Below are 27,221 nucleotides of genomic sequence, written 5' to 3'. Positions count from 1 at the left end.
CGGCTCCACGTCCGTCGTGGGCGCTGTGATGACGTCGCCGGAGTACTTAGACGCCGCCTCCGCGGGCTGACGTCAGTTCTTCTTTTTTCCGCACCAGCAGAGCAGATCCGGAAAAAGTGGTACCTTAGTCAATTTTTGACTAACTTTTTACAATCCCTTTCGACTCCGAACGTGCCGGTAGGGATGCCTGGATTTAAACCCTGTGACTGCGACCGACTGATGTTGGTTACCGACCCTCACCGCTGGTGCCTTCACTGTCTCGGTGTCGACCACGTAGACAAAGCCTGCCCCGACTGCCGAGCCCTGACGTCGAAAGCTAGGCGGGAGCGGTCCCGCAAGCGGCTCGAGCTCTGGCAGTTGGCCCCGCGCGCCGCGAGAGGTCCCGGTCCGGACGGAGGTCGAGGGACCGGTCGCGGGGTCGGAGCCATCATAGCTCCAGGAGTCACCATTGGTCTTCGGGCTCGAAGTCGTCAGGTAAGCACAAGAAGTCGAAGAGACGTCATCGCTCTTCCGACTCCCGCCCCCCGCCCCCGCCACGCAGCCGGGGTTTTGGGTGACATCGCCCACGCGGCTCCGTCGGAGTCGTGGGTGTCACGGCCTGCTTCATACCCTCCGGTCCCTGGGCAGCAAGCGACGCCGGAGGAGATCGAGCGCTTCCTCATGGCGATGAGGTCCCTCTCTCCGACGGGCTCCGCGGTGCCTTCGGGCCCAGCGGACCAGTCTGGGGGCCTCAGCGGGTCCGGTGCTTCGGCTTCGACGCCGGCTGGTGCTTTGGCCCCGCCGACGGCCCCTGCAGCGCAGGGCCCCGCTGGATCGCTTCCGGATCCGGGTCGTCGCCGGTTGACCTGACGACCTCGCCAGCGCCGGTCCCTAGGGTGTCACCTCTGGCGCGCCTTCGGGCGATGCCGTCCCCGATGCCTCCCTCGATCCGGTTTCGGCGCCGCTCTCGACACCACTTGGAGAGTTCTACTTCAACGAACCGGCCCCATCCTGTGACAACCCTGATTTATCCGGAGATGGGTGATGAGGCGTATTGGGAGGGGTCTGAGGACCCTTTGACACGTGATTGTCAGTCCCAGCAGGACTGGTCAGGTGAACTTAGGGATGCCAGTGGTCTGGACACTTCGCCAGACACTGGTTTTGTCTCACCCCCTACCGTGGCTACGGAGGAGGGGGCAACCTACAGTGTGGTGTTGACTCGGGCGGCCAGGGCTTTGGGCCTTGAGCTCCCCGTCGCGGTCGTGAGGGCTAACCTCACTGAGGTCCTTAAACCGCAGTCAAGCTCGGCTGAGCCTCTGCTGCCGTTTAATGAGGCCTTGACTGACATTCTTTTGGGCACTTGGTCCAGGCCCACTACAGGTCCGCCTGTAGATAGGAACGTGCCCAGATGCCACCGCCCGGCCCCGGGCAACCCTTGTTTACTGTCCACCCATCCCACCCCAGAGCGCCTGGTCATCCAGGCCTCCAACTCCCAGACCGCATTCCCGACGGCTCCACCCGATCGGGAATCCAAGAGGTACGAGCAATACTGCAAAAAGGTATTCTCCTCCCTGAGTTTGGGACTGCGGTCTCCCAACACCGCGTGCCTCTTGGGCCGCTACACCCACTCTCTGTGGGACGCGGTCGCGAACGTGCTGCCAGAAGGCCCGGCGGAGGTCAGGGCTAAACTCGCCCAAACACTTACGGAGGGTCGAGATGCGGCACGTTTTACCATCCGATGTGGGCTGGATACCACCGACTCACTGGGCAGGGCGATGGCAACGACAGTGGCGATTCGTCGTCACGCCTGGTTGAGGTCCGTCAACTTTTCGGCCGATGTCCAGAATACACTCATGGACATGCCGTTTGATGGCCGTCGCCTTTTTGGCGACAAGGCAGACCATGCGCTTGAGCACTTTAAGGACTCCAGGGCTAAGGCCAAGTCCTTGGGCCTTTCGGCCCCGCGCCAGCAAACGGGTGCCTTTTGCTCCTTTCGTGGCCAAGGAAGGGGTGTCCCCACACGTGCTGCCAGCCACGCACGGCAGACTCATTTCCAATGCGGTGGCGGCTGTGGAAACCGCCGTGGCGGCGGTCGGGGACAACGGCGAGGTCAGTCCACACGTACCCCTGCAGCATCTGCCTCAAAACCCTCCTAGTCCGTGCTTTCAGGCCCATGTGACGCCAGTGGGGGGCAGGGTTCGCCATCACCTCCTCCACTGGCGCACTGTCACATCGGACAGGTGGGTGCTGCAAATCGTCCTAAGGGGCTACTCCCTCCCCTTCGAGGCGACCCCTCCAGCCATGCCACCGCAATACCACCGTGTGTCGGGGGATCACTTGCGACTTCTGCAGGAGGAAGTTACGGCCCTCTTGGCCAAGGGGGCCATCAAGCGCATTCCTGGGCCAGAAGTAGGGTGTGGTTGCTACTCCCACTACTTTCTGGTACCCAAGAAGGGCAAAGGGGGCCTACGCCCTATCTTGGATCTACGGAACGTCAACGGCTTCCTCCGGAAGGAGAAGTTCAAAATTCTGACACTGGCTCAGGTCTTAGCTGGCCTGTACCCAGGAGACTGGATGGTAGCGTTGGACTTGCAAGGAGCTTATTTCCACATCCACGTCCTACCGGCCCACCTTCGCTACCTGCGGTTCACGATAGGCCACAAGCACTTTCAGTTTACCGTGCTCCTCTTTGGCCTTACCAGTGCCCCACGGGTGTTCACGAAGGTGATGGCGGTGGTCGCAGCTCATCTGCGCAGGTTAGGGGTTTCAGTCTTCCCCTACCTCGACGACTGGTTGTTGAAGGCGGGCTCGCCCCAGACAGTAGTCCGCCACCTCCAGACGACTGCAGACCTCCGGCACATTGATGGAGAACCCCAGCTGGTGCAGAAGTCACACCTGTGCCCCTCCCAGAAGCTCCTCTTCATCGGAGCGGTTCTCGGCTCGGCGCAGTTTCGGGTTTATCCTCCCGAACAGCGGGTTCGGGATATTCAGGCTCTGATTCCGATCTTTCAGCCTTTATCCCAAGTCTCGGTCGGGTTGACGCTACGGCTTCTGGGTCTGATGGCCTCCTGTATCCATCTGGTGCATCACACCCGGATGCGGGCTCTGCAGTGGGACATGAAGTTTCAGTGGGCCCAGCATCAGGGCAACCTGTCCGACCATGTCCTGATCTCGGAGGGCACTGCGAGACAGCTGCAGTGGTGGCTCACCGTCCGCTATTGGGTCAGCGGCAGATCCCTCTCCCTTCCCCAACCGGAGCACGTAGTTGTGACAGACGCGTCCCTCCAGGGCTGGGGAGGCCACATGGGAGAGGTGGAGATCTGAGGCCTGTGGTCTCCGGTGGAGTCCCGGCTCCATATCAACCTTTCAGAGCTGCGGGCGATTCGTCTAGCACTGAAGGCATTCCTCCCCTCTGTCCGGGGGAGTGTAGTGCAGGTGTTCACAGACAACACCACCGCCATGTGGTACTGCAACAAACAGGGCGGGACCCTCTGCCAGGAGGCTCTGCGCCTCTGGCAGTGGCTGGAACATCAGGGCGTGACCCTGGTGGTTCAACACCTGGCAGGTTCTCTGAACGCCAGGGCGGACGAACTCCGCCGCCGGTGCATGATGGATCACAAATGGCGTCTGAACTCGCCATTTTGAACTCGTCTTTCTGCAGTGGGGAGAGCCAAGGTTAGATCTATTTGCCACCGAACGCGCAATGTCATCAGTTCTGCGTGTTGGAATTTCCAAGGCGGCACTCGCTCTGAGACGCTTTTCGTCGCGAGTGGAGTTGCGGTCTGTTGTACGCCTTTCCGCCTATACCACTTCTGCCCAGAGTGCTGAAGAAGATCAAACGCGACCGGGCCCAAGTCATCATTGTGGCTCCGGACTGGGCACGAAGGTACTGGTATCCCGAGCTACTCATTATGTCTGTCGATCTCCGCTTCGTCTGCCTCTTCAGGAGGACCTTCTGTCGCAGCAGTAGGGGATGGTCCTCCACCCGAACCTGTCCAGTCTCCACCTCCATGCTTGGAGATTGAGCGGCGCAGTTGAGGCCATTTGACTTGCCTCCTGAAGTCTGTAATGTTGTTCTGGCAGCCAGGCGTCCCTTCACAAAGTCGGTATACGCCTGCAGGTGGAACAGATTTGTGGCATGGTGCACAGCAAAGGCTGTGGATCCTCTCTCTGCCACTCTTTTTGAGGTTCTTCTCTTACTACTTTCTCTTGCCCAGCAGGGCTCTGCTCTGGGCACTATCAAGGGCTACCTTTCTGCCCTTTCAGCCTTTCTAAGGCTGCCTGATCAACCATCTTTGGTCAAGTCCCCTATTGTAACTCGTTTTCTGAAAGGCATCACACACATGTTTCCCCCTGTTTTGTTTGTGATGCCTCAGTGGGACTTGAACCTTGTTCTTACCCATCTGATGTGCGCTCCATTTGAGCCACTTCACAACTGTCCTCTCCGCCTTCTTACTCTGAAGACTGCTTTCCTGGTTGCCATCACCTCTGCCAGGAGAGTGAGTGAGCTCCAAACCTCCTTTCCTTTCTGTCCATCCGTACAAGGTTGTGTTGCGGACTAGACCCTCTTCCCTGCCCAAGGTGGTCACGGCCTTCCACATCGGGCAGTCTATCACCTTGCCCAACTTCTTTCCACCACCGTCTGGACCCAAAACGTGCGCTTGCGTTCTATCTAGATCGCACACGCCAGTTCCGGTGGGATGACCAACTCTTTGTTGGTTACGTGGGCGCTAAGAAGGGAAGGGCGGTGCACAAGCGGACCATCTCTCGGTGGGTCGTCTTGTGTATCAAGGCTTGTCACTCCTTGGCGAAGAAGGAGCCTCCTGTTGGGCTGAGAGCCCATTCGACTCGGGCCACGGCGGCTACCACTGCCCTGAGCCGGGGAGTCCCCTTGCAGGACATCTGTCAGGCAGCTACGTGGGCATTGCTGCACACGTTTGCAAGACACTACTGCCTGGACAGCCAAGTCCAGAGGGATAACTTCTTTGGCCGTTCCGTCCTCCAGGACTTTCTGGTGCGATTATTGGTTTGCAGACCCACCACCCGGGTTGGTATTGCTGGGGTATCTATTCTAAGGTAAGGAATTAATACTAACCTGTTTCTTTCAGATGAACAAGTTACTTACCTTCGGTAACGATATATCTATAAGAAACAGTAGTTAGTATTAGATTCCTTACCGCCCCACCCATCCTCTCCGTTCTGCGAACCGATATCTAGGGTTAAGGTCATACCCTTTCAGGCCCCTAGTTTCAATGGCACCAGTGTTGGTTTTTAACATGGCTCTGCGTTTCTGGCGCGGAAAAGCTGTGTCTAAGAACTGACGTCAGCGCGCGGAGGTGGCGTCTAAGTACTCTGACAACGTCATCACGGCACTGACGACGGATGGGGAGCCGCGGATGATGCCTACCGATGCGTAAGTACTGCTACGCAAAAATTTCCGGATCCAGTCTGACGCCTGTGGATAGTCTAAGGTAAGGAATCTAATACGGACTACTGTTTCTTACAGATATAGCGTTACCGAAGGTAAGTAACTTGTTTGTTGAGACTAGTAATAAGTGGGGTGGGTTTCTAATCCATTCCGTTGTGGACTTATGCTTTAGACAGAGCAGTACCCATGTTGAAAAATGGTTCTATTTAGCTCTGGGACTCCTCCAGGGACCTACGTTTATACTTGGGATCTTTTGTCCCTCCGCTTTCCTGCTGCTAGTCTTGCAAAATGAGAGAATGGCCTTTATAAGTGGCAGTGCCTATTGTACAGTATGATAAGTGTAATACTTTAATTGTCTGAATTTAATATAGTTTTCAAACCGTGATAATGCTCTCCGTTCAGTGCACGCACCTCTGCATTGAATTTTACTTTATTATCAACGTCCTCCCCCCTAGAACACCAGAGCCCTTCTGCAGAAGGAAAACAATAAGTTGTAAGTGACTTGACATTTTGGGCTGCATTGTTGTCTGGATTTTGCACAACAGCCTTTAAATTTTGAAATGTGCATTTGACCTCCTTTGTATAATGTGGTTTAGATTTTCATATGGCACCAGCTAAATCACGGGTGAAGGGAAGCAGGGCACTGTCTTTTGGTGTCTCGGGAGTGGATACTGTGGGCCCTAAATGTCCCTTCATGTTTGAGGACAGTGTAAATTTAAAAGACGTCAATGTTATGTGCCCATTATCTCTACACTCAATTCTTCCTACTCAATCCTTCTTTGACTTCTCCCTCTACAGGGTGATGTATACAGGACTCGCGGCGGCGGGCAGTCTGTGCAGTTCACAGAGATCGAGACTTTGAAGCAAGAGTCTCCTACAGGCTCCAAGTAAGTAATGCTCTGAAGCACACCAGACAAAGGTTTTTGGATGGCTACTGTATGCCTAACATATTCATATCTGAAAGAAACATGTTAGTGTTAGATTCCTTACCTTAGAATATCCCCAGGCGTCAGTCTGGATCCGGAAACTTTTGCGTAGCAGTACCCCTGCGCGTCGGTAGGCGTCGTCTGCAGGCGTCCCCTGCGGCTCCGCGTCCGTCGTCGGCGTCGTGCGCCGTGATGACGTCGCTGGAGTATATAGACGCCGCCTCCGCGTGCTGACGTCAGTTCTTCTTTTTTCCGCTCCAGTAAGCGCAGATCCGAAGAGCAGTACTCCGGTCTTTTGACCAACTTGTTTAACTTCTAATCTCTTTTTGGTGCCTGGTAGGATGCCCGGTTTCAAGAATTGTGACGGTTGTGACCGCACGATGTCGGTCACGGACCATCACCGACTCTGTCTCCGGTGCCTGGGCCCCGACCACGACGTGGACGCCTGCGTCGACTGCCGGGCTCTCACTAACAAGGCTAGACGGGAGCGGTCCCGCAAGCTGCTTGAGCTCCGGGTGTCGGCCCCGCGTCGGGAGCGGTCCCGGTCCGGCCGGAGGTCCAGGTAGCGTTCAAGGGAGCGGTCGCGGAGCCGCGCCGAGCGCTCCGGAAGTCGTCACCACTCGTCGGGCTCTTCGGGTAAGAAACACAAGAAGTCGGGGCGACGTCATCGTACCCCCGACTCTCGCGCGACGCGGCCGAGGTTTCGGGTGACCCGCGGCTCCGCGAGAGTCGCCGGCGCGGCCTGCTCCATACCCTCCGGTCCCTGGGCAAGGTGCGACGCCTGAGGAGATTGAGGCGTTCCTCATGGCCATGAGAGCGCTCACTTCTCCGACGGGGCTTCCGGCGTCTTCGGGCCCGGTGAACCCGTCTGGGGGCCCTGGCGGCTCGGGTGACTCGACGCCATCGGGTGCGCCGGGCCCGGTGCCGCCGACGGCTCCGACCCCGGCGCCGCAAGGGCCTTCGGGATCGACGCCGGGTGGTCTGCCGGCGCCGGAGGTCCGGCGCCGGCTCGCACCGTCCCCATTCCTTCCCCGACTCCGGACGCGGATTCGAACCGACGTCGCTCGACGCCGATGGGGCCTGGGAACCCCGAGGAGCCGGTCTACATCGTTGACTCCGAGTATGGAGATGATGAAGAGTACGGGGAAGGTTGGGAGGGGTCTGAGGACCCTCTGTCACGTGAGTGCCAGTATGACCCGGACTGGACAGGTGATTTGGGGGACGCCAGTGGTCTGGACGACTCTCCTAACCCTGGCTTTGTCTCCCCTCCTTCCGTGACGTCGGAGGAGGGAGCTGCATATTCAGTGGTGCTGATGAGGTCTGCCAAGGCCTTACACCTTGAGCTCCCCGTCGCGGCCGTGAGGCCTAACATCCTCACCGAGGTCTTCAAACCGCAGTCATGCCCACAGGAGCCACTGCTGCCGTTTAACGAAGCCTTGTCAGACGTTCTGTTGGGCACGTGGTCCAGGCCCGCTTCAGGTTCGCCGGTTGATCGGAACGTGGCCAGACGCCACCGTCCTTGTCCAGACGACCCCAAATTCCTGTCCACCCATCCCACCCCCGAGAGTCTGGTGATCCAGGCCTCTACCTCCCAGACCGCATTCCCGTCGGCCCCGCCCGATCGGGAATCCAAGAGGTATGACCAGTATGGCAAGAAGGTCTTCTCGTCCCTGAGTTTGGGACTGCGGTCTTGCAACACCGCTTGCCTCTTGGGCCGCTACACCCACTCTGTGTGGGATACGGTCGCGGACCTGCTGCCTGAATGCCCCATGGAGGTGAGGGCAAAACTCGGCAAGGCTGTGGCTGAGGGCCGAGACGCAGCTAAATATTCTATACGGTGTGGTCTTGATACGACCGACTCGCTAGGCAGAGCTATGTCAACGACGGTGGCGATTCGTCGCCACGCCTGGCTGAGATCCGCCAACTTCTCGGCATATGTCCAGTCTGCATTGATGGACATGCCGTTCGATGGCTGTCGCCTGTTTGGCGACAAGGCGGACCACGAGCTGGAACGCTTCAAGGACTCCAGGGTCACGGCCAAGTCCTTGTGTCTCTCGACCCAGCGCCAGCAGACTGGTTCGTTTCGCTCCTTTCGTGGCCAAGGAAGGGGCGTCCCCACACGTGCTGCCAGCCACGCGCCGCAACAATCCTTTCAACGCGGTGGCGGCCGTGGAAACAGCCGAGGCGGCGGTCGGGGACAACGGCGGGGTCTGGCCACACCTCCCCCCGCAGCATCTGCCTCAAAGTCCTCCTAGTCCGTGCTTTCGGCCCCATGTGACGCCGGTGGGTGGCAGGGTTCGCCATCACCACGCTCACTGGCGCACAATTACATCGGACAGGTGGGTGCTGCAAATCGTCCGAAGGGGCTACTCCCTCCCCTTCGAGACCACTCCTCCAGCCATGCCACCGCAGAACCACCGTGTGTCGGGGGACCACTTGACGCTTCTGCAGGAGGAAGTTACGGCCCTCTTGGCCAAGGAGGCCATCGAGCGCGTTCCTGGGCCAGAAGTAGGGCGTGGTTGCTATTCCCACTACTTTCTGGTACCCAAGAAGGACAAGGGGGGCCTCCGTCCTATCTTGGATCTACGGAACGTCAACGGCTTCCTCCGGAAGGAGAAGTTCAAGATGTTGACATTGGCTCAGGTCTTGGCTGCTCTAGACCCACAAGACTGGATGGTAGCGTTGGACTTGCAGGATGCGTATTTTAACATCCCCGTCCTGCCGGCCCACCGGCGTTACCTGCGGTTCACGGTAGGCCAGGAGCACTTTCAGTTTATCGTGCTCCCCTTCGGCCTTACCAGCGCCCCACAGGTGTTCACAAAGGTGATGGCGGTGGTCGCAGCCCATCTGCGCAGGTTAGGGGTTTCAGTCTTCCCCTACCTAGACGACTGATTGTTGAAGGCGGGCTCGCCCCAGACAGTCGTCCACCACCTTCAGATGACGGCAGACCTCTTGCACGACCTGGGGTTCACCATCAATGTGCCGAAATCACACCTGTGTCCCTCTCAAAAGCTCCTTTTCATCGGAGCAGTTCTGGACTCGGCGCAGTTTCGGGTTTATCCTCCGGAACTGCGGGTCCGGGATATACAGGCTTTGATTCCCATCTTTCAGCCGCTATCCCGGGTTTCGGTTTGGTTGACGCTGCGGCTTCTGGGGCTGATGGCCTCCTGCATCCTTCTGGTGCATCACGCCCGGTGGCGGATGCGGGCTCTGCAGTGGGACCTAAAGTTTCAGTGGGCCCAGCATCAGGGCAACTTGTCCGACCACGTCTTGATCTCGGAGAGCACTGCGAGACAACTGCAGTGGTGGCTTACGGACCGCGATTGGGTCAGAGGCAGATCCCTCTCCCTTCCCCAACCGGAGCACGTTGTCGTGACGGACGCGTCCCTCCAGGGCTGGGGTGGCCACTTGGGAGAGGCAGAGATCAGAGGCATCTGGTCTCCGGCGGAGTCCCGGCTCCATATCAACCTGTTGGAGCTGCGCGCGATTCGTCTAGCACTTTGTCAACGGGAGTGTAGTGCAGGTGTTCACAGACAACACCACCGCCATGCGGTACTGCAACAAACAGGGCGGAGTGGGGTCGTGGACCCTTTGCCAGGAGGCTCTGCGCCTCTGGCAGTGGCTGGAACGTCAGGGCGTGACTTTGACGGTTCAACACCTGGCAGGTTCCCTGAACGCCAGGGCGGACGAACTCAGCCGTCGGTGCTCGATGGATCACGAATGGCGTCTGAACTCGGACGTGGCGCAAGGCCTCTTTCTGCGATGGGGAGAGCCTTGGTTAGATCTATTCGCCACAGAAGAGAACGCGCAATGTCATCAGTTCTGCGCGTTGGAGTTTCCAAGACGGCACTCTCACGGCGACGCCTTTCGGCGCGAGTGGAGTTGCGGTCTGTTATACGCCTTTCCGCCTATACCACTTCTGCCCAGAGTGCTGAAGAAGATCAGGCGCGACCGGGCCCAAGTTATCCTTGTGGCTCCGGACTGGGCTCGAAGGTACTGGTATCCCGAGCTACTCAGCATGTCAGTCGGTCCCCCGATCCGCCTGCCCCTTCAGGAGGACCTTCTGTCGCAGCAGCAGGGAACGGTCCTCCACCCGAACCTGTCCAGTCTCCACCTCCATGCTTGGAGATTGAGCGGCGGCAGTTGAGGCCATTTGACTTGCCTCCTGAAGTCTGTGATGTAATTCTGGCAGCCAGGCGTCCCTCCACAAAGTCGGTATACGCCTGTCGGTGGAACAGATTTGTGGCATGGTGCACAGCAAAGGCTGTGGATCCTCTTTCTGCCCCTCTTTCCGAGGTTCTTCTGTTTCTTCTCTCTCTTGCCCAGCAGGGCTCTGCTCTGGGCACTATCAAGGGCTACCTTTCGGCCCTTTCGGCCCTTTCAGCCTTTCTAAGGCTTCCTGATCAGCCTTCTTTGTTCAAGCCCCCAATTGTAACGAAATTCTTGAAGGGCATCACACACATGTATCCACCTGTTCCGTTTGTGATGCCTCAGTGGGACTTGAACCTGGTTCTAACCTTTTTGATGTGTGCTCCCTTTGAGCCCCTTCATTCTTGTCCTCTCCGTCTCCTGACTTTAAAGACGGCTTTCCTGGTTGCCATCACCTCTGCCAGGAGAGTGAGTGAGTGAGCTCCAGGCTCTTTCTGTCCAACCTCCTTTCCTGTCCATTCATCCAGACAAGGTGGTTCTCAGAACTAGACCTTCTTTCCTGCCCAAAGTAGTTTCTGCTTTTCACATCGGGCAGTCCATTACCCTCCACTCCTTCTTCCCGCCTCCGCATCCTTCGAAGGATGAAGAGCGGCTCCACCGTCTGGACCCAAAACGTGCGCTTTCATTTTATATGGATCGCACACGCCAGTTCCGGGTGGATGACCAACTGTTTGTTGGCTACGTGGGTGCGAAGAAGGGACGGGCGGTGTGTAAACGTACCCTCTCTCGGTGGGTCGTTCTGTGCATCAAAGCATGCTACTCTTTGGCTCGGAAGGAGCCCCCTGTTGGGCTGAGGGCCCATTCCACTCGGGCCACGGCGGCTACTACTGCCCTGGGCCGGGGAGTCCCTTTGCAGGACATTTGCCAGGCGGCTACGTGGGCCTCGCTGCACACCTTTGCGAGGCACTACTGCCTGGACAGTCAAGTCCGGAGGGATGGCTTCTTTGGCCGTTCTGTCCTCCGGGACTTTCTGGTGTAGGAATGTATTGGTTCGCAGACCCACCACCGGGGTTGGTATTGCTGGGGTATCTATTCTAAGGTAAGGAATCTAACACTAACGTGTTTCTTTCAGATGAACAAGTTTCTTACCTTCGGTAACGATATATCTGTAAGAAACATTAGTTAGTGTTAGATTCCTTACCGAACCCACCCATCCTCCCCGTTCTGCGAACTGATACCTAGGGTTAAGGACATCCCTTTCAGGGCCCTAGTTTCGAATGGCACCAGTGTTGGTTCTCTCATGGCTCTGCGTTTTCTGGCGCGGAAAAGCTGTGTACAAAGAACTGACGTCAGCGCGCGGAGGCGGCGTCTATATACTCCAGCGACGTCATCACGGCGCACGACGACGGACGCGGAGCCGCAGGGGACGCCTACCGACGCGCAGGGGTACTGCTACGCAAAAGTTTCCAGATCCAGACTGACGCCTTAAATTGTTCTTTATTATTTTCTGGAATAAGCAAAATTGAAATTACATAGGATGCTGTATTATCGATGCCCTTACTTCATGTTCCATATTCTAGAGAGACCATGGAAATTACAGCATCCATAATTCACAGATTGTGAGAGATCTTATTTACCAGTGTACTGACCCCAGAACCAACTCTTGAGTCTTGAAATGAGTGGATGTCGCTGCTCCGACCTAAAGAGGACAAGCAGAGGAGCCCTCCAATCTTTATTTGAAATCCTCCTTTGCATAAAATCTTTTTTAACCTAAATATTTCAACTTGACTGGATAGACAATTACATCTCATTAAGAGCAGGGATGTTGCTGTTTGATTAGATGTAATGTTGTGGCAAATTAAAGAGAGCAGATATGATTCGGTAATCCAGCATTCATTAACTAGAAAGGCTTGTCCTGAGTCCAAGCTCTAATTCTGGTTTGTCAACTAGGTTAAGTAATCTGCCGAACCTTGACATTGGGTAAAGAGAAGAATGGCATTAACACAATAGCCATATTTTGTAAAGCTCCAGTACTTCCAAGTCCCACCAATCTTGAGAGACCAAAGGGGGTCTGCATGGAGAATTAGTTCTCCAGGTCAAAAATATTTTCATGCCAGTATTGTTGAGGTTTGCGGAATTTTGTTGATACAGCATGAGTGTTTAGGGAAGGACAGTGTTGTGACTTCTGTAGTACCATTGACTCTGGCGTTGGTCTTTTGTTGCGCATCATGCCACTTGTTGTAAATGGAGCAAACTGTCTGTTCCCTCCTCTTTGACTTTACCAGATATTCTGAGTGAAACTAGAGTTCAGGTGAGTTTGGAGAAATTGGTTGAGTCCAGAGACATAAGAGATTTTTGGTGTGTATGTATATATGTATATATAAAATTTAGTAGTGCAAATCAATCTATAAAAAAATATAATACAGTTCAAGTAAAGGTGCTACTGGTGGAGTAGGGCACAAAAAAGGAAGCGTTTTATTTTTATCAATTTGACAGCAGGTGAAAAGTATCTTAAGGTCTTTCAAGCCCCATCATTCTTTAGAGACCATAGAATGTCTGTAGCACCATTGTGCTGTGGCTGAGGTAATGGTTCCTAGTTTTTTCTGCACCCTCTTACTCAGAGGTCTTCTTTAATTTTGTCATTATTGCAGTGCTTTTAGGTAAATTGTTACCCCCTCTACTGTCGAGTTCTATTAGTTGCCTATTCTGCCTCAACCAGAGATCCCTTTTTAGGTCTCCCCTGCAGACAGTTTCTGACAGATACTTCTAACCACAGATTAAGCACATTGTGAATATCCCCAGGTGCCAAACTGGATCCAGAAACTCAAAGCTGTGCTCATGAATGCTGGCCAGTGGTGTTGTGCGGCTCCACACCAACTTCTTTCCACTCCAGAAGGAATGCCTGGAGTCTCATATAAGTGCCACCTATGCTTGCTGTCTTCACTTCCTTTCTTTACACACTTTCTAACACTGTTCCAGAGCTACTCCTTGGACTTATCTAGACCCTTTTCTCTAAAGATTGTTTTCTCCTTTTATGACCTAACACATAGGCAGAAGTGCAGCTTTTGAAGGCCCTCTGCACATTTTGGCCAGAGAAGCAATGGAGAGGATACCTTCAGTGGAAGTCGGGACTTGATGATTTTCCTGCTACTGCAGTATACCGAAGGTTGGAGGCCTTTGTCCTAGTTTTGGTCTTTGTCCTCTGAGCACCTTTCTGTGAAAGGGCAAATTCAAGATACTCATGATGACCTAAGTTCCATCTGCCCTGGATCGAGGAGACTGAAGGGTGGATTTGGGCCTACAAGGCAGCTAATTTCACACACCCTGCAATCCTTTAGGAACTGTTCTGCAACGTTGCAGTTCAGGGTGGTCCATGAGCGTTTTCAGTTTGTCAGCCTGCCTTTTTAACCTCATTGGTACCCTTGGGTGTTTATAAAAGTGATGGTGGTTGTCGCTACACATTTTCAGGAGTACATGGCAAAACAAATAGTTTCTTACCTCATGGTGTAGTTTTGCAGCTTGAAGAGCTTTCTGGATTCACTAGCGAACCCACCCACCTCCACTAGAAAGATGAGGCTGGAGAAGACGGTGGTAAGCCAAGGACAATACTGAAACGGACACCTTAAAGGACAAAGCGGGTAAATCACTTACTTGAACATTGCCAAGGATTCGCAAACAGAACACAAAATGAGAAAAAAAGAATCCGAAGATGGCGCCCAAGGGTGGGAGCTTCCGCAGGAAGTGTGCCGACGTCACGGGAAGGACACCAAAAGGTGGGATGTCGAAGCCCACCTTGGCTACAAAAAAAAGAGGGAAAAGACTACGATTCCGGACCCAACCACTAGACCGCAGAACATTGCACAGCATAGTAAATCCAGAAAGATCTTCAAGCTTCAAAACTACACAGACAGGTAAACTATTAGATTCCTCACATTTAGATTAATCCCCAGGTAACAGATTGAATCTAGAAACTTTCAAAGCAGTTCTCCTACAGGCTCTAGGTGGCATCGTACTGCTCTGCACCAACTTCGTTTTGCTCCAGAAGTAATAAGCAGTGCCACCCATGCGTGCTGACTTCTGTTCCTTGATTTGAAACTTCTCCTTAGTCTTGGTCCTGGGTACTGTATAACATTTCTTGTTGAATGTTGGAGAAATGTTCTTAAAGTTTCCGGATGTCACCCCCTAAAACCATTGGGTTTAAACCATGCAGGGATTGTCGCAAAAAGGGTTTTGATAGAACCTCACAAAGTCTGTGTTGCCTAGTGTCGAACCATGACTTAAAGGCTTGTGGTGATTATGCCCTGAAAGCCCATCTGGGAATCAGAAACCATACTCTGTCACCAAGCACAAGATGACTCCGCTCTGTGACTAGTTAAAGTCTAAACGAAGGGCCAATCCCTGCTTTCCAAGTTCCTCCTGTGGCAGGACGTTGTCACAGTGAAAGTCGTTGGCTGAGTCAAAGAAAAAACACAACATCGAAGTAAGAAAAAGACCCTCTAGCTGCTCCTCAACTCCCATCGGAGCCAATTTCTAGTTTGATCCTGACACACCCTGAGTTTCCAGGCCTGTTGGGAGTGTTACAGCAGGTTCAAGCCTTCAGGGATGCTCTTCTGCATATTTTTTTGGCACTCTACCAGCTACCTCTAGTGCATCTTTGGCCCCAAGGATCCAATGTCCATCCCTTCGGACTTCCACCTTCGGACTTCCAGCAACTGTTCTGTTGGAGATCCTGCTTTAATTGCGAAGCATCCAACTCCAGAATGCGGTGGTACAGACATCCATCACTACGGTTAACCTCAATGTCTTTCCTACCACTCTCCGGATATGGAGTCCCAAAAAATAGAGACTTTTGGGAAGAAGACTTTCTCCTCCTGGCAGAGGACAATCAGTCCATCTTATGGCAGGAAAGAGTCATAGAAAGGGTTTCCACCTTGAAAGTAGGAACTGTGTGTTATTTTAACTTCTTCCTTGTGCCGCATTTTAAATCTTCGCCCTCAACACCTTTTTGCCGAAGGACAAATTCAAGATGCTCACGCTAACCCAAGTCTGGTTTGTCCTAGACACTGGATGGCAGTCTTGTACCACCAGGATGCTTATTTTCACATCCCTGTTCTGAAGGTTCAACCTGTGGTTCACTGTGGGATAGGAGTACTTTCAGTTCACAGTCCTCTCCTTTGGTCTCACCAGTGTATCATGTGTTATCAAAAGTGATTACGTTGGTCGCTGCACATTTATGGAGGTCGGATACCAGTCTTTCCCTACTTTGACAACTGCCTATTGAAGGCTTGCTCTCACCAGGCAGTCATCCACCACCTCTAGAGAATGAACCTCCTAACCTTGTTGGGAGTTCACTATCAACGAGTCAAATTAGAGTCTGGGGTTTTGGGTCATGATACCGATGTTTGTCTCTGTCCTGGATCTAAGTGCAGATGACGGAGGCTTCTGGGATTGTTGGCTTCCTGCTGGTGGCAAATGCCACATGCGGACTCTGTAGTGGGACCTCACTTACCAGTGAGCACAACACCTGGGAAATCTGTTGGATTGAATCCAGATTTCAGAGGAGACTGCAAAAGATCTGCAGTAGTGGTGGCTACTAACCTGCTGGCCAGTGGAAGGCCCATCTTTTTACCCCACTCAGAGTGGATTGTGATCACTGGTGTATTACTGCTGATTTGGAGACCCCATCTTTAAGAGGAGGAAATCAGTGACCTGGTCTTCGACTGTGACTCGACTGAACAGCTTTGTTAAAGTTGAGGGAGATTCACTTGGCGTTTTTTTTTTTTTCAAACAGATTTTATTTAGTGCATAGTAAGCAAATATTTTGCAATGCTCTGTCACCCAGAGACAATCACCATTATCAATGTAATAATCACAAATGCAGTAATTACTTATAATGAAACAGAATATACAAAACAAAAGGTAATCTACCGAGCACCCCGCCACCCACAATTCCCACCCTCCCCCACCCCCGCTCGCTGCTGCCTGCTCCACCTGTATCATATACATCCTGTATATAGTGTACCATGTGTATCGGTAATTCAACAGTTTTGCCATGACTGTCAGGCTATAAGGGAGGCTGGTCGGTATTGTCATCAGGTGGCGGATTCAGCTCCAGGCCACGATAGTCCGCCCACCTCTTCCAGATCTTAGTGTTTCCGCGGGCAGCCCCAGTGCCACATAGATAGGTTGTTCCAGCCCCATATTGAAGTCCATCCTGTTTTTCCATGCCGTGAGTGATGGAGCCTGGGGCGCCTTCCATGAGCGTGCAATATCTCTTTGCTAATGTTAATCCCAGTAGGAGTAGGTGGCGCTTGTACCTGTTGCCCCCCGCCCCGGCCATGAGGTGTAGCAGTGTCAGTTTAGGGTCCCTCTGGAGCACCCAGGCTAGAACCTCATCCAGGCACTGGAGCACCCCCGTCCAGAATCTCTGTAACGCCCTGCATTCCCATACTGTATGCATCAATCTTCCAACCTCCGAGCCACACCTGAGACAATTGGGGGACGCAATCAAGCCCGCCCTCCACAAGCGCTGTCTTGTGTAATATGTACGGTGCAAATATCTAAATTGGACGAGTCGTAGGCGCGTGGTAATTGCAGCTCCCCTGGGACCCTTCAACGCCTCCACCCAATCTTCCTCATCCAATTCCCCAACATCCTGCTCCCATGTAGTTTTTGAGGCGCTGCAGATCAGTGGAGCTGTGCCGTACAAGGGTTTGGTATATTCTGGACAATTTCTTGTCGGGTAGGTCCCTCATAAAAACGTTAGCTTCTAGCAGACTAAACTCAGGGAGGTCCTCCAGCCCCACAATATATGGTGTCATGGCATGGCGGAATTGGAGATATTTATAGAATTGGGTTCTCGGCATCTCAAATTCTTCCCGCTGATTATCGAAGGACTTGAGCACACACCCAGACATAACGTCCCCTAAGGTAGACATGCTGATCGCGTCCCATCCCGGAAGCCTATTACTGTGTCCATCTGAGGTAACCGACCATTACGCCACAACAGGGTTTCTTGGTTAAGCACATTCCACCAGCCCATCCTACGCAATGCCTGTCTCCATATCTGAAAGGCTACCTGCGTAATAGATGGTAGAGACTTCCTGAGCGGCGCCTAGTATAGCAGTGTGTGAACGGATGCAGTGTCCATCAAGGCCCTCTCCACTGCATATGCGGGGTCGCTCCAATCTGCATGCCATCAGTGATTTAATACCAAAAGGTGGGACGCCTGGTAATACGATGGGACATCCGATGTGGCCAAGCCCCCGGTATATGTTGATTGGAAGCAAGTCCTCAGGGCAACTCGTGCAGCGCCCCCCTCCCACAAGAACCAGCTTAGCGCCGAGTTAAGGCGTTGGAACCAGCCCCGCGAAACCAAGACTGGATGGTTATTCACTTAGCGTTTTAAGGCTTTCCTGCTCTCCATCAAACATGTGTGACATTGATCCACATTCAGTCCATCACTTGTTGTTTTTGCAACTCCATCAAACAGAAGCTGGTACATGTGCTCAGCGACACAGCCACCATGTGGTACTACAACAAGCAAGGCGGGTGGGATCCTGAGCCCTTTGGCAGGAAGCCTTGCACCTCTGGAAGTTGCTGCGCCACCAAGGCATTTACCTGGTGGTGAACCACCAGGTGGGGTAGTGGATCACCCAATGGCAGTTGCAATCTGAGCTAGCAAAAGCTGTTTTCCAGCAATGGGGAAAACCCAGACTTGATGATCTTGCCACTGCCAAGAATTCTCAATATATTTATTTATTTATTTATTTAAATTCTTCTAAAGCGCAGGAATCAATCCCGTGAGGGTATCTCCGCGCTGTGCCAGCAGTAGGAAACTCAGTCGGTGAATAAGGAACATTAATTAGATGGGCAGAAATGCCTCTTGATAAAGGATAGTTTTTAGTGTTTTCCTAAAGGATAGGTGATTAGTGGTTGTTCGGACTTCAAGGGGCAGTCTGTTCCATAGGGCAGGTCCGACTGAGGAGAAGGCCCGGTCTCCTTGTCTGGACTTCTTTGTGGACGGGGGTTTTAGCAAGGCTTGACTGCTTGAGCGAAGGGACCTACTGGGCTGATATGGCACCAAAGATTGAGACAGGTATTTAGGACCTGTGCCATAGATGCATCTATGGACCGTGCAGCAGATCTTAAAATCGACGCGCTGTCTTATTGGGAGCCAGTGCAGCTCCCTGAGCAGGGGTTTGGAGGGGGTCCTAGCTGGTGCCCCCATAACCAGTCTTGCTGCCGTGTTCTGGACCACCTGCAAACGACATACTGCGTCAGCATTTGCTAACGTCAGCAGGCCGTTGCAGTAGTCCAGACGACTGGTCACTAATGCCTGCACAAGTGTCTTCCTGTAAGAAGCAGGAAGATACGGAAAGACACGTCTAAGCAGGCCAATAGTGTAGAAGCATAATCCTGCGATGTAATTGGTGTGCTCCTTCAAGGTCAGCTTTTGGTCCAGTTTCACCCCAAGATTCTTCACATGATGTTTAGGTGACGGTACTGGGCCAAGATCTATTGGCCACCAGTCAGGGGACCAAAGAATGCTTGCTTTCCCAAAAAGCATGACCTCAGTTTTTGTGACATTACATTGGAGGCAGTTCTTCGCCATCCAATGTGACACCGCCCTCATACCCTCAGCAAAATTCTCTTTGACTTTAGAGTCAAGAGAGCTGAAAGGGTAGAGGAGTTGGGTGTCGTCAGCATAGGAGATCGGTGTGAACCCATACTTCCGCACAATCTCAGCAAGGGGGGCCACATATACATTGAACAATGTAGGGCTAAGGCAGGAGCCTTGTGGCACCCCCTTCGTGAGCCCCCTGGAGATGGAACAGAAGGGGCCCAGGCTGACGGATTGTGATCTCCCGGAAAGGAAACTCTCCAACCATGATAGTGCTAGGCCTCCGATTCCTACTCCTTGCAACCGGCCGAGAAGGATGTTATGATCCACGGTATCGAAGGCTGCAGACAGGTCCAACAGCACTAGAATCATGGAGCCTCCTCTATCCTGTGACATTTTGATCTGATCCGTCACAGAAAGAAGGGCTGATTCAGTGCTGTGGTTGGGCCTGAACCCAGATTGTGATTGGTCCAGGCCCCCTGTCGCCTCGATAAAATCGGAAAGGATGGTATTTACGTGCTTCTCAGCCAGTTTGCTAATGTAAGGGAGGAGAGAAATCGGGCGAAGGTTGGAGAGTTCAGACCAGGCAAGGTGGAATTTTTTCGTATAGGGTTCACTACCGCTTTCTTCCAGGCTGATGGGAGCATACCCTCAGCGTATGAGAGATTAAGCAGTTTCTGGATGGAGGGTCCTACTATATCGATTAGCGGGGAGAAGAATTTAGCAGGTAGCAGGTCATTAGGGGAACCAGTCTTTATTTGATTAATCAGTATGATCAGGTCCTCAGCAGTTATTTCTGGGATAGCCTGGAGAGTTCTTTCAGAGGTCAGCATAGAGGATATTTCAGGAGCTTCATTTCCCCGAGAGTCTGAGACAGCGGTGATTTTTTTATATATCCCTTCTATTTTGTCTTCAAAATATTGGGATATATCGTCACACAGAACCTGAGTAAAGGTGTTAGGGCTCTCGCATACCTCAGGGTTAGTAAAGGTCTGAATAATTTTAAAGAGTTTTCTTGTTGAGTTACCTGCCTCTCCAATTTGGGTTGTGAGGCTTAATTTCCTGGCCTTTTTTATGTTTTTATAATAGGAGGACATTACCTCCAGATAACGAGTCTTATCTTCCTCCTTTCCTGTTCGTCTCCAAAGTTTCTCTAATTTTCTGCATCTCTGTTTTTCAGTTTTTAGAGCCTCAGTATACCAGGCTTCCCTTTTAGCCATGGTAGATTTTTTTACGTTTTTCTGAGGGGCAAGAGTGTCAATAGCAGCCGTCAGAGTGGAATTAAACTTGGAGAGAGCAGTGTCGATGGTATCGGAGTTAGAAGATATTGGCTGTTCCCATACTTGCACAAGCTTAGCAGAGGTTACTTTATGCCAAGGTCTGCGTTTAGTGTACTGAGTGGCCAAGTGGTTCAATGGAAGGGTAGTGTGTGTAAAAGAGAAGTTTATCAATTTATGATCAGACCAAAAGACATACTTAGGGGGGTAACAATGAACCTTTGGATGGGAGGTGAAAATCGAGTCCAGGATATGACCACCTGAGTGCGTGGGTTCATTATTTCTTGGGTGTAGACCTAAGAGAGCAAGGTCTGAGAGAAAAACTTTGGTGTCCGGATGATCACTAATATCCAAATAAAAATTGAAATCTCCTAATAAGATAAAATCTCCATTGGCTTTCATATATGGAGCTAGCAATTCAGTAAGGGCACTTATGCATGCTGCAGTGTATGGCAGCAGTTGGGAAAAATGTGTGAATTGATGCGGTAAACAACAAATCGCCCTATTACAAGCAATGTTTTTTTCTGAAGTTTTAGTTGTTCAGTCCCTGTCCAGCAAGGACATACTTTGGGCACGGCTAAGGGCTATTTATATCTCTCTCCCCTCCCCCTCTTTCTTTCGCTCTCGCTCTCGCTCTCTCTCTCTCTATCTCTCTCTTCCTCTGTCTCTCCCTCTGTCTCTCCCTCTGCCTCTCCCTCTGCCTCTCCCTCTGCCTCTCCCTCTGCCTCTCCCTCTGCCTCTCCCTCTGCCTCTCCCTCTGCCTCTCCCTCTGTCTCTCCCTCTGTCTCTCCCTCTGTCTCTCCCTCTGTCTCTCCCTCTGTCTCTCCCTCTGTCTCTCCCTCTGTCTCTCCCTCTGTCTCTCTCTTCCTCTCTCTCTTCCTCTCTCTCTCTCTCTCTCTCTCTTTCTCTCTCTCTCTCTCTCTCTCTATATATATCAACATTTGTTATTTAAGTCGCCTGTTATAAGGTGTTTTGTAACGTTGTTTCTATCAAAGCCCGAGTGGGACTTCATTGCTCCTCGCATGTCTGATGTACACTTCCTTTGAGCCATTGCACAGTTGCCCGTGCGGACTTGTGACCTGAAAGACCTTTTTTCTCATGGCCATGACATTGGCTAGACATGTAAGCAAACTTCAGACTCTTGTGTAAATCTATATTATACCACCACCTTCTTCATGGATTCGTTGGTTTTGAGGACCTGATCTTCATTTCCACCAAAAGTGGTTACTCCTTTTCATAAGTCCGGTTATCATCCCTCCCACTATTCTTTGCTCCACCTCCTCCCATTAAGAATGAGGAGACCATCACGTGGACCCTAAAAAAGTGTTACGTTTCTATATCAATCATGCTGGCGCGCATACATTTGACTGTTGTCTCTTTCTTGGGTTACCCAGAGCAAAGAAGGGTATAGTAGAACATCTCCCCATTCACTGTTCTACGCATAAAAATCTGCCATGCACTGGTAAAAAAGCATCCCCCAGATGGCTTGTCTGCCCATTCCAGCAGGTCCAAAGCTACTAGCACTGCATAGGCATCAAGAGTGCAGGTTCTGGACATCTGTTCCTCTATGTGGGCGGTGGTACACACATTCATGAAGCACTACTGCCTCGATAGCCTGGTCTGTTGATAGGGGCATTTTGTCTGCTCTCTCCTGCAGGACTTTTTGGTCTGAACTAGTTTACAAATCCACCAATTTGGGAAGTACTGCCATGGTATCTATTCACTGGGTGAGGATACTGCGGATAGAAATATCCATCGGAAAAACTAGTTGGTTACCATCGGTAACTATCTTTCTGGTGGATACTTATCGCAGATTCCTCACTAAGCCTCCTACCTTCCCGTGATGTGAACTAGACTACGTTTCCATTTAAAACATCCCAATCTAGACATCCGCTCACTGATCATATCAATTTGCTATTGGGCTCTGCGTTTGAGGACGCGGACACCCTAGAAAGTAACTGACATTGCACATGGGTGGAGCTTAATGCAGCTTGGCATGTTACTTATAGTGCGCAACGATGTTGGTGTGCAGCCGGATAATGCCACCTAGTGGTGCGCAGAACTCCTCAGAGTTTCCAGATCCAATGAGACATCTGGGGATTATTCACAAGGTCTGTGGTGAGATAATTTATCTACTAGAAATATCTTTATCGAAGGCAAGTAACTTGTCCTGTTCGCTCATTTGCTTGCTTGGTAATGTATGGCTTTCCTGCCCCCTCCTTGTTCGTTCCTCCCCTCAGGCATAGCCATTTTCCACCCTTTAGACAAGATGACTTGTGTCCTTCCACTGTTAAAATTCAGAGAACGACTTTTTTTCATTTTCCTTAAACACTTCATGGGTGTACGTGTGATTTGCATTCTTTTTCTTTCATGTGCTGCTCCCATCCCTCAATTTCCCAGTCACACACGAATATGAAGTAAAGCACACGCCACATGCGTTAAAATATTGGTTTAGCCAATGCTAATTATCAGTAGTGCCTGCCCTATTGAAGCACGATCTGGGCCTCGTCTGAGTTGGCGCCTTTGTTACCGCCAGTGAGCTGAAGGAGGATCTTCTGATGGGCCTTGTCCATTAGCGAGGCCATTGCTTCTCCAGGTCTTGCTTTGGACCCTGCTCTGAATGTCAGAGGAGAATGCTTCCCAGTCATCTCGCCTTCTGCATGAGGTCTACTCTTAAGTCTGACTACGGGCATACCCCCTGCCAGGCGTTGCTCCTCGCTGTGGGGCAGGTTGTCTAGAGAACTGTGTCAGTCTGTCTGCACTGAACTGTGCTGACAAGTACATTGGGAGATTACCACACTGGTCGAGTGCCCACTTATGATATTTCAAAGATATTCTTTCCCTGGATGATGCTGGCGTCTGTGGTGGATTCCCTCTTCAGTTTATTTTTCCTAACTATAGGGTGTTTGAGTAGTCTTGTTGTGTATCCACTCTATGGAATCTTCGAGGCTTGAATTGTTCCACAGACCTACCTTCATGTGTTGTACTGCTTTGGTATTGATTCAAGAGGTGAGAAGTCTGCGCGTAGAAGTGTTAATTTTTGAAAAAGTTCTTCAACTTAGACTATACAAAAGAAAGACTATTGTCAATCTACTTATTCTTCAGCTCATTCCTCACCATCATGTCTGCCTCTTGGTTCTGAGTGGTGTACTGCTTGTATGGCATCAGGTTCATTTTGGCCATTGCATTCTTTTGTTATCAGACTTGTCTCAGCTTTTCCAAGGGTGTGGGGGAAAATAAGTGGATTTTAGAGCCCCGGGTGGTGCCATTTACAGCTCTGGCATGTCCAATCCATGATGTTATCAAGATGGAGCTGCTGGCCTCACCTGCTGGTGCATGAGATCAGTCTCCTCTTTCTGGATCTGGTCTGGCACATGGGAAGATTGAGGAGGTGAGAATCTGAGTGTGGATTTAGAATACACCATAACGTGTTGACTTTTGCCTTCCCCTCAAGCGCATAGTCATCTAATAATAATCTCCTGCCTTTCTTTTTAAAGCACCATGTCCTAAGGTTGTTTTAAGAACTGGCTTGGGTGTTTTAGGGAATGTTCCTGTACCCTCCATGCTGGTGTTACTTAGCACAGGGCTTGAAATGTCTATACAAAAATATAGAAAATGATGGCCGGGAACAACCAGTGGCTCATTTAGTTATCCCTGCACTACACTTGGGTATTTTCAAGATGAGTACAGACAACTTAGAGTTCTTTAAACACATGTTATGTCTTTGAGGCCTATGAGTCTGGTTCAAGCTTGATGGTCCTGACCTTTGGTGGGGATTTCCTCCAGGGCTCTGCTCTTCAGTTTCGAAATCTAAGTTTGATTTCTGGCTTTTTGTCAATGACATGCCGGTAATCGGAATAAGCATGCATGAGCCAACGTGGTTGAATTTGCCACTACCCGGGTGTCGTTAAGACATCGATCCTTTGGCTACAGCTACTCTTTACCTAATGTTCTTATCAGTCTGTTTACTCAATCTGTTCTCTGTGTCCCTCTAAAGTAACTCGTCCAGTTCATCGAATGAAAGTAGTCCAGTCATTGGGGTGCTGTGCTTTAGAATAAATCCTGTTGATTGACTTTGTGTTTTGATTTGTATTGTAAAAGTGGTCTAACTAAGCTGCATACTCAGTTCATGTTTTCTGCATAAACTGCATTCCTTTTGGGTGTGTTCTTACAATTTTTCATTATAACTTCTTTAAGCCGTAAGCGACGCTCCTCCCCATCTGCGCACGCCCAGCAAGAGGACACTACAGAGTCTGAGTGGACAGATGTGGAGACCAGGGTGAGTGCGGCAACAGTAGTGGTCCTTATTGATTTTTCCAGTCATCTGTAGCTATTGATCATATACTTTGTTTTGCTTCAGAACCAGCCATGTCAGGGAGCTTGTTACTGGGTTCACGCTACTTTGGTCTTTCAAAGGGTCGTTGTATAGAGATTTTTTCAGGATGTCTTTGTTGTTGGGGGTGAGGTTGGCATTCAGTCACGTGTTCCTGGGTCATGGTATTTTCGCGGTTTTGTCTTATTGAAGGAAAAGAAGTTTCCTTTTGCCAGATATTCTGACCATATATTGGGGGTCGGCAGGGTAGTGGTGTGCTTTATGGATAATCAATTATAGCTGATTTCTTTTTGTGTTCCCAGTGCTCTGTGGCCGTAGAGATGAGGGCTGGGTCTAACCTCGGCCCTGGATATCAGCACCATGCAGTACCCAAGTAAGTGATGCTAGATGACTGTGAGCACAGAGCTCACAATCTGTAGGCCGAAACGTTTTTGTGGTGGCTGACTCTGGAAGGGCGTTCTGAAACCACAAAAGGTGTTGCTTTTTAATAATTTTCTGGAAAAGTGTGCTAATCCTGTACTCTATAGGGTATTGGTAGCACACTTGACTTTGCTGTGTATAATGGGCGCATAGTAGATGTAGACATGCACATGGCCATATGGCTGATAAGAGGTTCACACTGGGTACAGGCAAAAATATTATCCCATAAACTAGGCTGTAAAATTGGGGCCAAAGATTACCTTTCTCGATTGTATAACCGCAGGTTGGTTATGAGATGGGGGCCGGGGGGCTGTGAACACCTAGTAGTCTGGGGATGGCACGCTTACATACTAGGTTAGCGTGTGAATGTATTTACCCGATTGTACTGTAGTAAGAAAATAGTGGTGTTGGGCCCTCTGGAGCTGAAGCTTGCACAACAAAAGGAGTGGTTTGGTGCCTGGCTGTGTATCAGAAGTCTGCAATGACAGACACCAAGACTCAATATACTAAGATGTGTTGTGTTATGATTGCATCAAGTGGATTTTTCTTACTTCCTTTTCTCATTCCAGGCGCAGGAAGCCCTGAACCATGACATGAACACATTGTCTTGCAACAAGAGGAACCAGACTGTCCTTGGACACCAAAATGTGCAGTGGCTCGAGGAAAAACTACAAGACTTGCCCCAAGATATATGTATATATTAAACTGTTCAGCGACAGTGCTTGGCTGAGAAGCAAATGCCAGGGGGGAGTTAATGGCACCCATGCTTCCGAACACTTTCTATATTTATATTATACACACCCGCTCTATAAATAGTCTGCTTTTAGTAATTTATGACTTCCTTTTGCTCGTTGATGGCATTGACTTTTCTATGAATATTGTGCAGTATTTTACAGTGATGAAATCATGAAAGGTTTTCAGAAGTTGACTCCAGAGCATGCAGGGATTAAGGAGGAACCCTTTGCGTTATTACTAGGACGACGCGTACACAGGCTCTCCATGACCAGTAATAAGAGTTGGAAACCTTGATCGATATTGATCCTGTATTTAATGTGTGTGGACCTCTGGACATTTTTCCAAGGGGAGTGGGCAAATTTTTATAATCGTGTTTACACGTACAACAATGCTGCTAGTTGCTTGTTTGCAAGATTGCACTTTAGAATATCTTGTTAAGATATTTGTATATGCTGTTAATCATAAGAACTTTCATAATGTTTGTAGATGGAATGGACTGAAGTGGGATGTTGAGCAGAGAAAACAGCTTTTGCTGCCAATCACAAAGACCCCATTGTTAATAAATACTTTTGTAAAGGGATTTTCTTTGAAATGTTTTTGGGAGAAAAGCAGTTGGATATTTGTTTCTTTTCCTTATGCAAAGCGATGATCATAGGCTCCCTTAGTGCTTAATTTTGTATGAAGGCAATAGACCAATGAGCTACAGGATAGCTTTCCCTTTTTGTCATTGTGCAAGGTGATGGTGTACACTAAAGGTGATTCTTTCTGTATTCTCCCTTCTATCCAGGTCTGTTTGTGTTTTTCACACCATGAAAGTTTGTGGATCAAGGTTTATTTTGACTGAGAATAAATATTTATTTATGCAGCTTGGTTATAGAAGGGTATGCGGTGTGTAATTTAGCCATTTGTATTTTGTCTAGAACTTTCACATGCTTTTCGCTGAATCATTAATAAGGCTGCCACATGATGTGGTCCAGCTGTTCACATTAGCTTGTGCTTCTGTGCGCTTTTCTTTTTCACCACCATGAGCTCCACAATATGCAGTGAAGAAATATATAAATATGGAGGGAGCAGCTTCATGTCTGTGTTTTTCATCATTCAAAAAATAAGTAGCAATTTGTATGACAGAATCTGTTTGCTAGTTTTTAGGTTTTTTCTCATTGTATTTGGTGTCTTACTATGGTAGGCAAACTTCCTGGTGTACACAAATGGATTCTTGGATTCGTTCTTGAAATATTGAATGGGATGATAATGAACCCTTTATGTTGAATATTTCTAGCCATTTATTCCTCACCTAGTGAATATCCCCAAGCACCAGACTTGATCTGGAAACTCAAAAAGAAGTGGTCCT

At 50.6% G+C, this 27,221-nt stretch overlaps 1 protein-coding gene across 7 annotated transcripts in view; it reads left to right on the top strand.

The window, feature by feature from the left end:
• KIF23 (kinesin family member 23) overlaps positions 1-26,450 on the top strand; it is a 208,610-nt gene extending 182,160 nt beyond the window's left edge. For all 7 annotated transcript variants that reach the window (XM_086957943.1, XM_086957945.1, XM_086957940.1 and 4 more), the window contains 4 exons: positions 6,206-6,294; positions 24,580-24,661; positions 25,018-25,088; positions 25,705-26,450. In XM_086957943.1, the coding sequence (XP_086814069.1) occupies positions 6,206-6,294; positions 24,580-24,661; positions 25,018-25,088; positions 25,705-25,720 (258 nt within the window). In that variant the 3' untranslated portion in view covers positions 25,721-26,450. The remainder of the gene's footprint in view (positions 1-6,205; positions 6,295-24,579; positions 24,662-25,017; positions 25,089-25,704) is intronic.
• The last annotated feature ends 771 nt before the right edge of the window (positions 26,451-27,221 follow it).

The sequence above is a fragment of the Lissotriton vulgaris genome, chromosome 2_1 (assembly GCF_964263255.1).
Source record: "Lissotriton vulgaris chromosome 2_1, aLisVul1.2, whole genome shotgun sequence".
In the NCBI taxonomy this organism is placed as follows: Eukaryota; Metazoa; Chordata; class Amphibia; order Caudata; family Salamandridae; genus Lissotriton; species Lissotriton vulgaris.
The sequence above is the reverse complement of the archived record's forward strand: the minus strand, read 5'-3'. Positions and strand labels throughout refer to the sequence as shown.